The sequence below is a fragment of the Glandiceps talaboti genome, chromosome 12 (genome assembly GCF_964340395.1).
Source record: "Glandiceps talaboti chromosome 12, keGlaTala1.1, whole genome shotgun sequence".
Classification (NCBI taxonomy): domain Eukaryota; kingdom Metazoa; phylum Hemichordata; class Enteropneusta; family Spengelidae; genus Glandiceps; species Glandiceps talaboti.
In genome coordinates, this window is record NC_135560.1 from 18,687,386 (window position 1) to 18,699,667 (window position 12,282).

General features: G+C 35.9%; 1 protein-coding gene across 1 annotated transcript; it reads right to left on the minus strand.

Moving 5' to 3' along the window:
* Window positions 1–911: 911 nt before the first annotated feature.
* On the minus strand, window positions 912–11,380 carry LOC144443496 (cyclin-dependent kinase 7-like). Its single transcript, XM_078132988.1, has 10 exons — window positions 11,309–11,380; window positions 9,309–9,371; window positions 8,459–8,560; window positions 7,780–7,848; window positions 7,021–7,134; window positions 6,418–6,536; window positions 5,698–5,884; window positions 3,019–3,168; window positions 2,353–2,500; window positions 912–1,027 (listed from the first exon to the last, which is right to left on the minus strand). Exons 1-10 carry the CDS (start codon window positions 11,378–11,380, stop codon window positions 999–1,001), a joined length of 1,053 nt encoding a protein of 350 aa, XP_077989114.1. The 3' UTR covers window positions 912–998.
* Window positions 11,381–12,282: the final 902 nt, after the last annotated feature.

Genomic DNA, 12,282 nt, shown 5'->3' on the forward strand with positions numbered 1-12,282 from the left:
TATGTGTGTGTGTGTGTATGTGTGTGTGTTTGTGTGTGTGTGTGTGTGTGTATGTATGTGTGTGTGTGTGTGTGTGCGTGCGCGTGTATGAGCATGTAGTTACATAATTGCTAGCTGAAGACTATAGTATAAGTATGAGTAATGGAGTGGACCACATGAAGTTCAAATAAGTGTAGAGACTGACTGATAATAAAGGCGCCTTCACTGAAAATTTTTCCAGTCCAACCACGATGCTGCCTGACAGTGATGCAAACAAACACACAAACATTGCGAAAGTCTGTCAACATTGGCAGACAACACATCACTCATACTTAACACAATTCTAGGTGGTGTTAGCATACTGTTATTATTCATGCTATGTATGTATTTGTTAAACAACGTGTCATATGTACAACTTCCATGTGTGTATTTGTCTACATAGAATTAAACAAGATAACATAACAAGGTTTGTGACCATGCCCCCCCCCCCCCCCTTCAATGCATACATGTCATTTCAGTACTGTGTTTGTTCCTGTTTATGGCTATATCATATATGCATTCCATTGTTCAATGTGTTGGCACAATCAAATTTGTACATTCTAAGTTTTAAGTCTATTATAAACATTCAGTAATGTACTCTGTATAAATTGAAATTATTACTTTATCCCAACTCTAGGACATTTTGTGTAACCTTAGTGACCCTGAATATACTGAATCAACCCTGACAACACTGTACAATATAAGTTTTTCTCGCAAAGTTCTTTTTGCATTGCATGTACTTTGTCAATATAATACATTTCACTTGCATTGCGATGTGTTTCTAGTATATATACTGCTAAAAGTGTTCCACACACTCAGCATAAAAATATCATCTTTCACATACACATGTTAAGATGTGTAGAGGTAATGTGATAAAAACAAAGTAATAGTTATGACAACCTGTTGAGGGCGCTCCATATGAAGACTTCAGATTATGGCAGTTCAATGGCCGACATGTAGAGATGGACAATGTTGTGTGGTCAAAAAACTAACTTCTTTGCAAGACCAGCTGGAAAAGAAACAGATATCAAACATAAAATGAATAAATTTATACATAGTACAATGTTAAAGTAACAAAATCTCATGAGATCGGGCAGTGTATACCTCATTTATCACCTGTCTCTATTATTAGATTGTTAGAAAAACAAACTGTTTATAAAAGTGTCATGTCAAGCAATGACAGATTTGTAGAACACGACACATATTTCAGTGTGGACATGTTCCACATGCTGTGTTATCCATCAAATTGGTTGTAATGGGTCAGATCAGTGAAGATTGATTACACAAACATGTCAAAATTAAAACAATTGTGCAGATTTCATACATTTTTAGAATTCCACACCTGAAGTGGCTTACAGGCAAAACAATTAATTGATTCCAAGTTTCAAAGTAAACATGAGAACTATTAATTTTTTAGTCTACTCAGCAAAAATATATACCTTTCATTGTAATCAGCTAAAATTTGAACATATGTGCTCCGGTAAATGACCTTACTCCATTGATCTTGCTTGCCTCTTATATGGTCTGTCATAAAAAATAATACTTCCTCATATCTCACACTCTAAATGTCAAAACACCCTGATGCCATAGCCAAAATCCACCTACTAATGGTCTGCAACCATAGGAAGTGCACAGAGAACACAACATTGATATGACAACAAATGCCAGTTATCATATACCAAATGCTACTAATTGGTCCAACATGGCTTGTCCATGGAAGGGACCAATTCACAGTGGGCATTTTATATACAGGATATACAGGAAAAATTCCGATACTATAGGCTTTTCAGCCTCTAAATCAGATCGTTGTCAGCCATATACAGTGCTGATTGTGTATTAATGTCTAAAGTTGAAGGTTGAGAGTCAATGTCAAATTTGTATGGTAAGTTTTTCCAAAGTTTATCAAGTCGTCACTCAAAGGACTGGACACTTGGTGCAGAGACCACTGACTGCTTTTTATGCTTATTTACATTTATTTACATTTATTTTGGAATGCTCATTCACTTACAAACTGCCCCTTACTATTGTATCTGCAAAAGACATTGACATTTGACTGCCACCATGGGTGTGGCCATAATAAGGAGTGATGACTGTTATGCATGGGTGTGTCCACGATAAGGGACGATAGATGTTACGCACATTTGTGTTTATTTTGAAAATCTCATCTTCATTGGTTGGGGCTGAAACTGTGTCTAGATTATCTGATTAGGTTATCTAAAATAGCCATACACTCAGTGTTACTCTTATCCTCATCTATAGGTATCATGCAAACAAAGTGACAATAATATGTACATACTTTCAACAACCTTTCATTCACACTAGTGTTGTCCTTACCAGCTTCTTTCTCTAGCAATTTTCTCTTCATTCCAACTTTGGGCTGCTGTGGTTCTTTTAAAATTTCTGCTGAGACATTACTTGGTCTTGGTAGCTGAGCTGGTGGTGTTGGTGCTGGCTTATTACTAAAATATGCCATTTTAAGTGCCTAGTATACAAACAACATATCAAAATGATACACACATCAAAATGCATAAAAGATACTGAAATTGATAATTACAAAGGTATACGATAAAAAGAACTGAATGAGAAATTCACATGCAACACAATTATTTGTCAATATATGTGTGTGTGTGTGTGTGTGTGTGTGTGTGTGTGTGTATGTATGTGTGTATGTATGTATGTATGTATGTATGTATGTATGTAGTATGTATGTATGTATGTATGTATGTATGTATGTATGTACGTACATATGTACGATGTACATACGGGTATGTGGGAGTGTGTCATCGCAATTGTATAAATTTCAAAGGAGAATGCTACATCAAGTCTGTGTAAGTGTACATAAGTATGTTTACTGTACTCAAATGAGTATACAAAGTGTATTTTTATTTACTTACTAGCTTTGATATTAAGTTACACTGGTGATAAACACCGATAGACCTAGCCCTGCAAGGGATATAATTACATGACTACAATGTACAGTAACCATGAATGCTGACTTACCTGTGAACATGTACACCTTGTTGATGGGTCATACTTCAATAAACACTCTATCAAGTCTAACAAGTCATCCGGTACTGCTGTAAATATATGCCTGAGAGGTGTTCCTGGAAATTTCTTGAATTCTATGTAATCTGGTAGGGACATCATACTCTGTGGATAGATAAGATATCATTCATCAGGGTTCGACACTGGAGTAAAAAACTCACTATCCCACAGGACTAGTAAAATTGATAGTAGTCCTGCAAAAAATTTGGTGGTCCTGTCTTTGAGTGCTTTCACTTGTTCACTTGGACTCTTCATCTCTCTTAGTTTTTGCTCTACTTCTAATTCACTTTTCCAAACCCCATATTTATTTCAAACCCTGTGTTCTAATTGAACTGTCTATTTCTTTGTAGTTGTTTGTGCATCACCAGCTCCTTACTGTAAATTTGTTTGCATTTTTATGTTTTGGAGCTTCTTCTTTTTTTGTTGCTTTCTGTGAGTAGTTTGTCTTATTTTTTGGGGAAGGGTAATAAGATATGATGTCTTATTTCTAGCTTAAATACTACATTACATTTCTGGTACACATTGATCTAACTATTGCATTTTTAAAAGACAAAAAATTACCTTCCCATAGAGCGTCTTTATAGTGTTGTCCTTAGTGCATATTAGAATGTATTTACAACATAAAAATAAATAAATTTGAAGGTTACCAGCAGTTAAAGTAAAATTTCGTTACTAATTACATGTACAAGTTACTTCGTCTATTTTCGTGTCTATTTACTTCCGGGTTGACATAAAAGTTAAACGTGATATAGTCGGCCCTATAATTACTAAGAAATGACAAAACCGTTCGCAAAATGAAGTTCAGAATTTTAATTTTTCAAACTGAATATCAATATCCACTACACAATAACTGGTTTCGTGTATTAAGAAATGTCCCCCAAAACACGACCTCGCAACACGGAACACGGAATCGTGTCACTGTTTACTCGCTAAGTTAGCAGTACTACTACCATGGTTTCATTGGAGGCTGTAAGTTATACCGGTAAAAATTACGATCATCACATCATGTAGGAAGTACAAAAACATAGAACACGTTGTTTTCTTGCTGATTAAACTCACTGAAATAACAACACGGCCAAATTGCGTCTTAGATTTTGACAGCCACCATTGTTATGATTGAGCTTCACTTAGTTCCGTTGAACGCGGCCGGGCGAACGCTGCATTCAATTTGTACAGTGTTTTAACAAAGGGAGCTCGTCAATAACCTACCGAATAATTAACTCAGAAACGTAGTTTAAATACTAACTGATCTAAAAATTACTGTTCGGAAAGACTACGTGTCGGTACATTAAATACGAAATCACGCGACAAAGATTTCAACCTTACTAATTTACTTGTTACAGTGTAGATGCCAGACTTATCCGTATTATACACCTATCATCGTACAACTAATTTTATTGGCTATAATATTAGCTACATTTGAAAGGTCTCACTTGATTGGCTCACCCTTCGCTATTCCCGTTTTCAAGAGACACCCCGCCAGAATCAAGGGCCACGTTGTACAACAATGGCGTGAGATCGCCTGTTGGGCGAAAGCTACACAACATAAGCTTTTATGACTCGAAATCATAGAAAATCTACCCCGTTTCCAAACTTATCGTAATTTTATCGTGAATAGACATCCGGAGTTGGTCAAAATAGCAAATTAAAAATCAAATGAATTTTACTATGACCGTGAATTCATATAGCCGGTAGTTAGTATTCTGAGCTCCCTAATATACCTATCGAAAAGTCACTATCCCGTCGGACTACCTGCAATGGGCATTTCAGTAACTTTTACTGGTCCTTACAGAAAGTTACTAGACTCGGGATAGCGGGCCAGCGTGTATGTCGAACCCTGTTCATACATTAAACATGGTTTTAGTAAGTTTGCTACAACTATATTTTGTTCAGTTGAGAAATAAAGTGCAGTTTTGGTAAACAATAAAAACAAACTGTGGAAATGAAAGCAAATGTCTTGAATGAAGACAAAGTGTTCAACATATTTTACAGTACATTGTGTATATGGAACTTGTATCTATCTCCTCAAGTTCTGCCCCCTCCCCCCCCCCCCCCCCCCCCCCCCCCCCATGAAGTGTGCATTCTCTGTAGTTGGACTGATCTACGGTTATTCAACAAACACATACTTTATACAATGCACAAGCCAAATATACTATAAATATAAGATGACAATGACTGAAATAATACACTTGGTGTGCATTCAAGAACCAAACACCCTGCAGATATTTTGGAATGTTTTGCTCTTTTACATTTGTCATTGTATTTCCTGAGCTGCCTGGGACAGTGGCAGGCAGAAGAGTGAGATAACTCATGAGATATCAAAGATGGCAGCCATGAAATCTGACTTTATTGACTAATGTAATGTTTAGTCTAAGTTTACTTAGTGCACACAGAGAGCCTCCACCAACACTGATGGAGGGTCTATGGTGCACAACAGTTTTAGTTAATCTCGTGCACCTCGGTTTTTAAATCTATCTGCACTGGGCAAAATCAACATGCATACTGTGAAGCCCTGTCTGCACAAAAAATCATGGAATTGACCCTTTACACTTATTGTATTTAAAAATACACATTACACATTGACATAACAGTGAATAAATCTTTCAACTGAACAACAAAGTTGTCAAAACTCACAGGCCAAACTTCTTCTGTTGGTGTTCCTAAAGTTTGAAAAATCCTACTGAGTTGATCTAGATCTGAGTCACCTGGTAGGAATGGTACTCGTAGTAGTAATTCTGCCAGTATACAACCAACAGCCCATAAATCTACACCAGTACCATATATCCTAGCACCGTATAGTAACTCAGGACATCTATACCACCTGAAAAGGAAGATATTATTTGACTTCAAATTATTACAGGAAAAGTCCAGCCAGACTTATTTTATATCTTTATTGATTGCTATCAACTTTTGATTTTGGGTGAAGCATCTTTTTAACTTATTCAACCTTGAAAGCCCTACTGCACTTGACATGTAGTCAGCCATTTTGTAAATTTCCTGCAAGGGTTTATGGGAAAACCTCCAGCGATGATATCAGATTTAAAACAATCTCTTTGTCTTGACAAATGCTTGAAGATACCATCAAGAACATAGTAAATAGTATTTCGACATTTATTTATGCTGCTCAATAAACAAAGAATGCACAAAACAAGTCACTGCGTCTCAGTTCACTAGACCTCTGGTTGTCTGAGATTCGCAATACAGGTATTGCAGCATTGCAGGGGAGCTAGTTTTATAAAATTACACATGGAGATTTAGGACTTTAAAACTGTGATAGGAGAACCGGTACTATAAAACTATGATATACTAGTATGATACAAGAATCGGTACTATAAAACAATGACAGTTACTAACCTGGTGACAACCTGATGTGTGTATACTCTGTTAGGACTTCCAAAATACTTTGCCAGACCAAAATCACCCAGTTTTAATATTCCTTTCTCATTAATCAGTAAATTATTTGGTTTTAAATCCTGTAAACATAAACAAACATATAGGAAATTGTCTTCAACTAGTTTATAAATACTGATTTTTGCAAACTGCTGAGCCTGGTGTTTATATAGTAGACATTTTTGTATGTACTTACAATTTGGATTTTCCAGTGAAATACCGGTAAGTGAAAACTCTTCAGTGAAAATGTTCATATTTATAGTAATGTTGTATTCATATTCATATTCACATTCATATTCATTTATTGACGAATTCTTCAAACAGAGAACATTGTCAAGTTAAAACAGCAAAAACAAATAACAGAGTGGGACAACAAATTTGTTATCACAGACACAGACACAGACACACACAGACACACACATCAATAAGATCTCATCAATCATAAGAACTGGATATTGATGATCACTGTACATCATGAAACTCTGAATATCAAATTGTGATTCCTTATTACCATCCTTGTACTTTTTTTCCCATACCAAATATTTTGGTGCACTTTTACTGACTCACCCTGTGAAGAATCCAGTTCTTGTGTAGGTATTCTAGGCCATGCAATGTCATCAAAAGGTATGACTTGACATGAGCTGGGGTCAGAAATATATTACCAGTATCTTTAATAATAATCTGTATAAAGGAATGTGGAAATGAAATTAGGATGGAAGATTAATTCAAACACAGAAAATATGAAACCCCTGACACCATCCATATGTCCCCTAAGCAAAATTGACTCACCATGATACAGCAAAATATGGCAAATATGATTACCTATCCCTTACTATGAGATCAGTCCCAAGAAAGGGCAATTTTTACATACTGAATTCATGAATGAAGAGACCATCCCATCTGACTATCATAGGTTTTATTTTGCCACATGTATATCAGCAAATGACTGAATATGCGCAGGCAGGCATGCACACACACACATGGGTGTATGGAACTCATTATAGTAGCCCCTGTAGATATTCCATGTTGAAGGCTAGTAAGTACCACTAGTCAGAACTGGCTGTTTATCTGAACTGAATTGATAGTCAAGTCTGCTTTGTTGTAATAAAATCTGTCAGTTTCTAAAGTCTATAAATTCATATACATGTATTTGATTATCTGAACAGATACAATGAAAATCAATTGTGGTACAAAACAAGGAATGGACACTATAGTGTTTACAGAAATATTATCAAACTATCCCCCTGTGATTTCAGTGGCAGCCCATTCTCTTTTTGTAGTTTGATTGATTTTCATAGTATCCGATTTGTTCAATGATTGACATACCTCAAGATCTGTTTCCATAAAGTCAAACACAAGACTAATGTTAGATTTATGGCCAAACACATCTAAGAGCTGAAACACAAGAAGGTGGTCATTAAATTACTTCAACAAATCAAAGTACAGCATGAAATACTCAAAGGGTAACCCTATTCAGTCCTATATTTGTCATCATTGCACCTCAAAATATTATGGGTCGACTGTCTGTCTGTCACTCAGTCAGTCTGTCTGTCTGTAAGGTATGCTATGATGGTCGCCCTCATGCATTGGTCAACCTCTTTCACAGCTAGTGCTAGCTGATAGGCCTGGCATGACATGTTGTATCTTAAAGACTATCAGTCCGGTCCGTGCAAAAATATAAATAAATAAAAGTGTATGTACAATTCAATTCATAATCAAACATTTACAAATTTAGATCTACGCCTTCAAAATGACAATTAAAGTCTGACGGAAACTATTACTATAACTACATTTGTTTTACATATCATGCAAATGTATTTATATGATAATTTTGTCCAGATATATGTTTGTGAGGTCAACACCTTGAAGTTATCAAGAGACATTGATTTTTTTTCCTCTCTCTAATCCACCTGTAGAGGGCATCAATGTCTTTTAGTACTTTTTTGGATTCAATACAATATCGGATATCATCTCACACACATGATGTTATGTTTGTTTGACTCACCCCTATAATATTTTCATGTTGTAATTCTTGGAGTAGCTTGATCTCCCTTAATGCTGTTCTGTTGACACCATCTTTAGCTTCTGCTCTTTGACCTAGTTTTATCTGAAAGCCAATATGATTGATTTGTGGAGTCATGATGGCAGAATGGTTAGAGTGGCTTGCCTGGAATCCATGAGATTGCAGGTTTGAGCCTCACTGTTGCCATTTGTTTCTGAATGGCTAAAGTCCTTGGACAAAATTTGAACCATGATTGTGCCTTAGTCAACCTGAATGTATAATTGGGGACCTGGTAGGATAGAGGTTGCAATGTGAATGCTTTAATCCTATGTGCTTACTGTGGCTTTGATGGATTGTATGCTCCCCAGGGAGTTGAGAAAGTATAAAGAGCTGTTGTGCCGCTATTATATTGAACCCTTCCAGGAGTAATCTTGCCAATGATTTTTTGCCATTCAGAAGCAAATGGCAATGACGAGGCTCAAACCTGCAACCTGCAGATTCCAAATTGGCCACTCTAAACATTCAACCATCACTACCAAATATATTCTATACAAGATAATCGGAACTCGAAACATTAAACCATCACTCCCAAATATATTCTGTACAAGATAATCGGAACTCTAAACATTCAACCATCACTACCAAATATATTCTGTACAAGATAATCGGAACTACTACATAATTTATGATTCAGAGCTTGGAAATAACTCGTTTGGTTGTAACCAATTATTGTCATTTTCAACTTTTCAGCATAATCACTGTAAGTACCAATGAGGTGTATTATTATTTGATGTTACACTAGCTAGTATGTCAAAGAAAGTGTGAAATTCCTACAAATTTGCATTAACTTTACCTTCTTTACAGCTACAATTCTATCATTCCTGGCAATATCTTTGGCTTTATAAACTGTTGCAAACTGTAAAAAAGAAAAAAGAACTAAATATTTTGAAAAGATTAATGTATAAAAACATAATCATACTAATTTATTAAAGAGAACGTGAAAAAAAAGACATAATCCCCAACTGGTGTGTTATATGGCAAAATTATTGTGCACATTTGAATGGTGTCTCTAGATACAAAACTTCATAATTTATCGACCAATTTGTTGTATGACCTTGAATATGGAGGTCAAAGTCAAAGGTCAAATGATATTCAGCAGGGATCAGCATTCATAAATGGTGCATACCAATGATAATTGGTAATTGTGGTGATAAACCGAAATTGTATCAAAAACACTTGCTGAAATCGAATATCTATACTAAAAACATGGCGGCCATAACATTGAATGTCATTTGACATGTGGGTATATGTCAAAGGTTACTGCTTGCGAAGTGACAAGGTGGTTACTGGGGCAATTCATAAAGCAACTCGAGAAGCAATTTACGGTGAGTTGCAGAAAATCTGACATGTCAGATTCCTTGTGACACACGTAGCAAAGTTGCAAGGCCTGCGATTATGTAATAAACGAAGCAATTCATCGCATGCGATGGATTGCTTAGTACATTGCTCATTGAGTTGACTCGTATAACTGGGCCATATGACATTACTGCTACACTAGCTAAGCTGTACCTGGAGTATAATGTTTCGTTGACAAAACCAACAATATATTCACTAAAAATTGCTAAAATACCAATAATTTAATATTATCATCTTCGTTGATTTGTCCATAATTAGGACAGTAACAGGTTGAAATAGTAATCGCTTTGGGGCTGTTGATTTTAGGGTGCGGACCCAAAAATCAATTTTACATGTAGTTGATTTATTGTACCATATCATGTGTACAGCTGTGAATTCCTTATCACCCACAGGTGATTCAATACTATTCAGGGGTGTACAATATTACAAATAAGTCAATTATATCTAACAAAAGTGTTAAGGCTGGAAAGGATTGATGTGATAGTGACTTGCTCAATGCAGTGAGTTTTCAGACATTTCTGCTGTGGAGATGGCTCCACCTTCATTAAATAACTGTTTAATTTGCTCTTGACTACAAGTTTAGGTGGTCTTTCAACTGAGGAATTCATTATATTTTCAAGTATCTACCTCCTATCCTAATCAAAGTTTAGTTTTTCAGGTACCCTCCCGACATATGCTTACATTTTTCATGTACCCCCCCCCCCCCCCCCCCCCGTGTATGTGAATGCAGCCTGTTAAAATGTTATATTGAGTCCCCTCCCTCTTGTTTACAAATATGTCCCCTCCACAGGCATTTGTTTCCCGAGTTATGGCTCAGAATATTTCTATCAGAATACAATAAAATGACGATAATATCGTTAATATTGACGTATTAAACCAACACTATATGAAAGGGGTAAAATTACACATGTTTCTGTGATCGCGCAGTTTCACTAAATGCGAAGGAAGACGTGTCTTCCTTCGCATTTAGTGAAACTGCGCGATCACAGAAACATGTGTAATTTTACCCCTTTCATATAGTGTTGGTTTAATACGTCAATATTAACGATATTATCGTCATTTTATTGTATTCTGATAGAAATATTCTGAGCCATAACTCGGGAAACAAATGCCTGTGGTCCCCTCTCCCTTATACCACCATGCGTGTACAAACTGAACACCTCCCGATCCCGTGTCAAACACAGTAAAAAAAATGACATAACAAAAGCAGACACATATGATTTCCCGGTTATACATGTAATGCATGTTTCAAGGCAAACTTCTCAGATTGCCAATTTGAAGCATGCGCCATCATGCATTCATTTACTTAGGACGGTAACGTACAGGTACACATTTAAGTGTAGCATTCGTTGTTCACAGTTGTGGCAGTGGTGAACAGGTTTTTTTCGAGGCCCGATCATCAAAGGGCTTTATAGTTCTTTAGGATCTGCAACTTACTTGACCTTCACCAAGAAAATCTATTTTTTCGTATCGTCTCGATCTGTCTTCTGTACCAATGTGTGTCGCCATTTTGAATTACCCATAGTTCCCTTTGATAGTGACATTTCGACCGGAATCATCAAAGCCTATGGACTCAGGTAGTTTTGTTTACGAAAGCAAACAAATAAATAAAAAAATAAATAAATACTGACAAACATCATAATCACAAATCAGCATCATTAATGAATGATTGGCAGTATCAAGAATTAGTAATAGTATGTTTTCCTGTATGCAAATAGTCACAATGCCACATTTTAATATAAACCCCATTGGGGGTTGTTTGTTTTCGTAAACAAAGAAAATGAGCCTGAGTGCCCTGTGGTTGAACGACATTGATAATAAAGAGATAGAGTAAATGTACATAACATAATCACAAGACCCATGTTGGGTAGTGGTTATGTACTTTCAGTACACAAGAAAAAAGAAGAAAACAAGCAGTTAAAGTGGTGGACTTCAAAGTCTAAGCCTATATCATGGTTTCAGGTTCGATCCCATTAGAATTGTAGAATTTGGTTGTTGTTGTTGTTGTTGTTGAGAGTATTGATTATAAATAGATAAAGAGTTAATGTAAGATATATAATCACAAGATGCGTACTAGTATGGAGTAAGCTTAAAGTTCTGGACTTCCACCTATTAAAGCCTATATCATGGCTTCAGGTTCGATTCCCATTAGAATTGTAGAATTTGGTTGTTGTTGTTGTTGTTGTTGTTGAGAGTATTGATTATAAATAGATAAAGAGTTAATGTAAGATATATAATCACAAGATGCGTACTAGTATGGAGTAAGGTTAAAGTTCTGGACTTCCACCTATTAAAGCCTATATCATGGCTTCAGGTTCGATTCCCATTAGAACTGAAGAAGACAGGCATTGATTATACAGGGTTAATATAACATATGTAATAATAAGATTTATGTGGTGTAAATTAAATCC

Bases quoted from the DNA above. Each gene is read 5' to 3' on its own strand.
- LOC144443496 (XM_078132988.1), bottom strand. From the start codon at position 11,380: ATGGCGACACACATTGGTACAGAAGACAGATCGAGACGATACGAAAAA. The intron at 9,372-11,308 runs GTAAGTTGCAGA...TCTTTTTTACAG, and splicing joins ATTTTCTTGGTGAAGGTCAA to TTTGCAACAGTTTATAAAGC. The intron at 6,537-7,020 runs GTGAGTCAGTAA...TTATGTTTACAG, and splicing joins AGAACTGGATTCTTCACAGG to GATTTAAAACCAAATAATTT.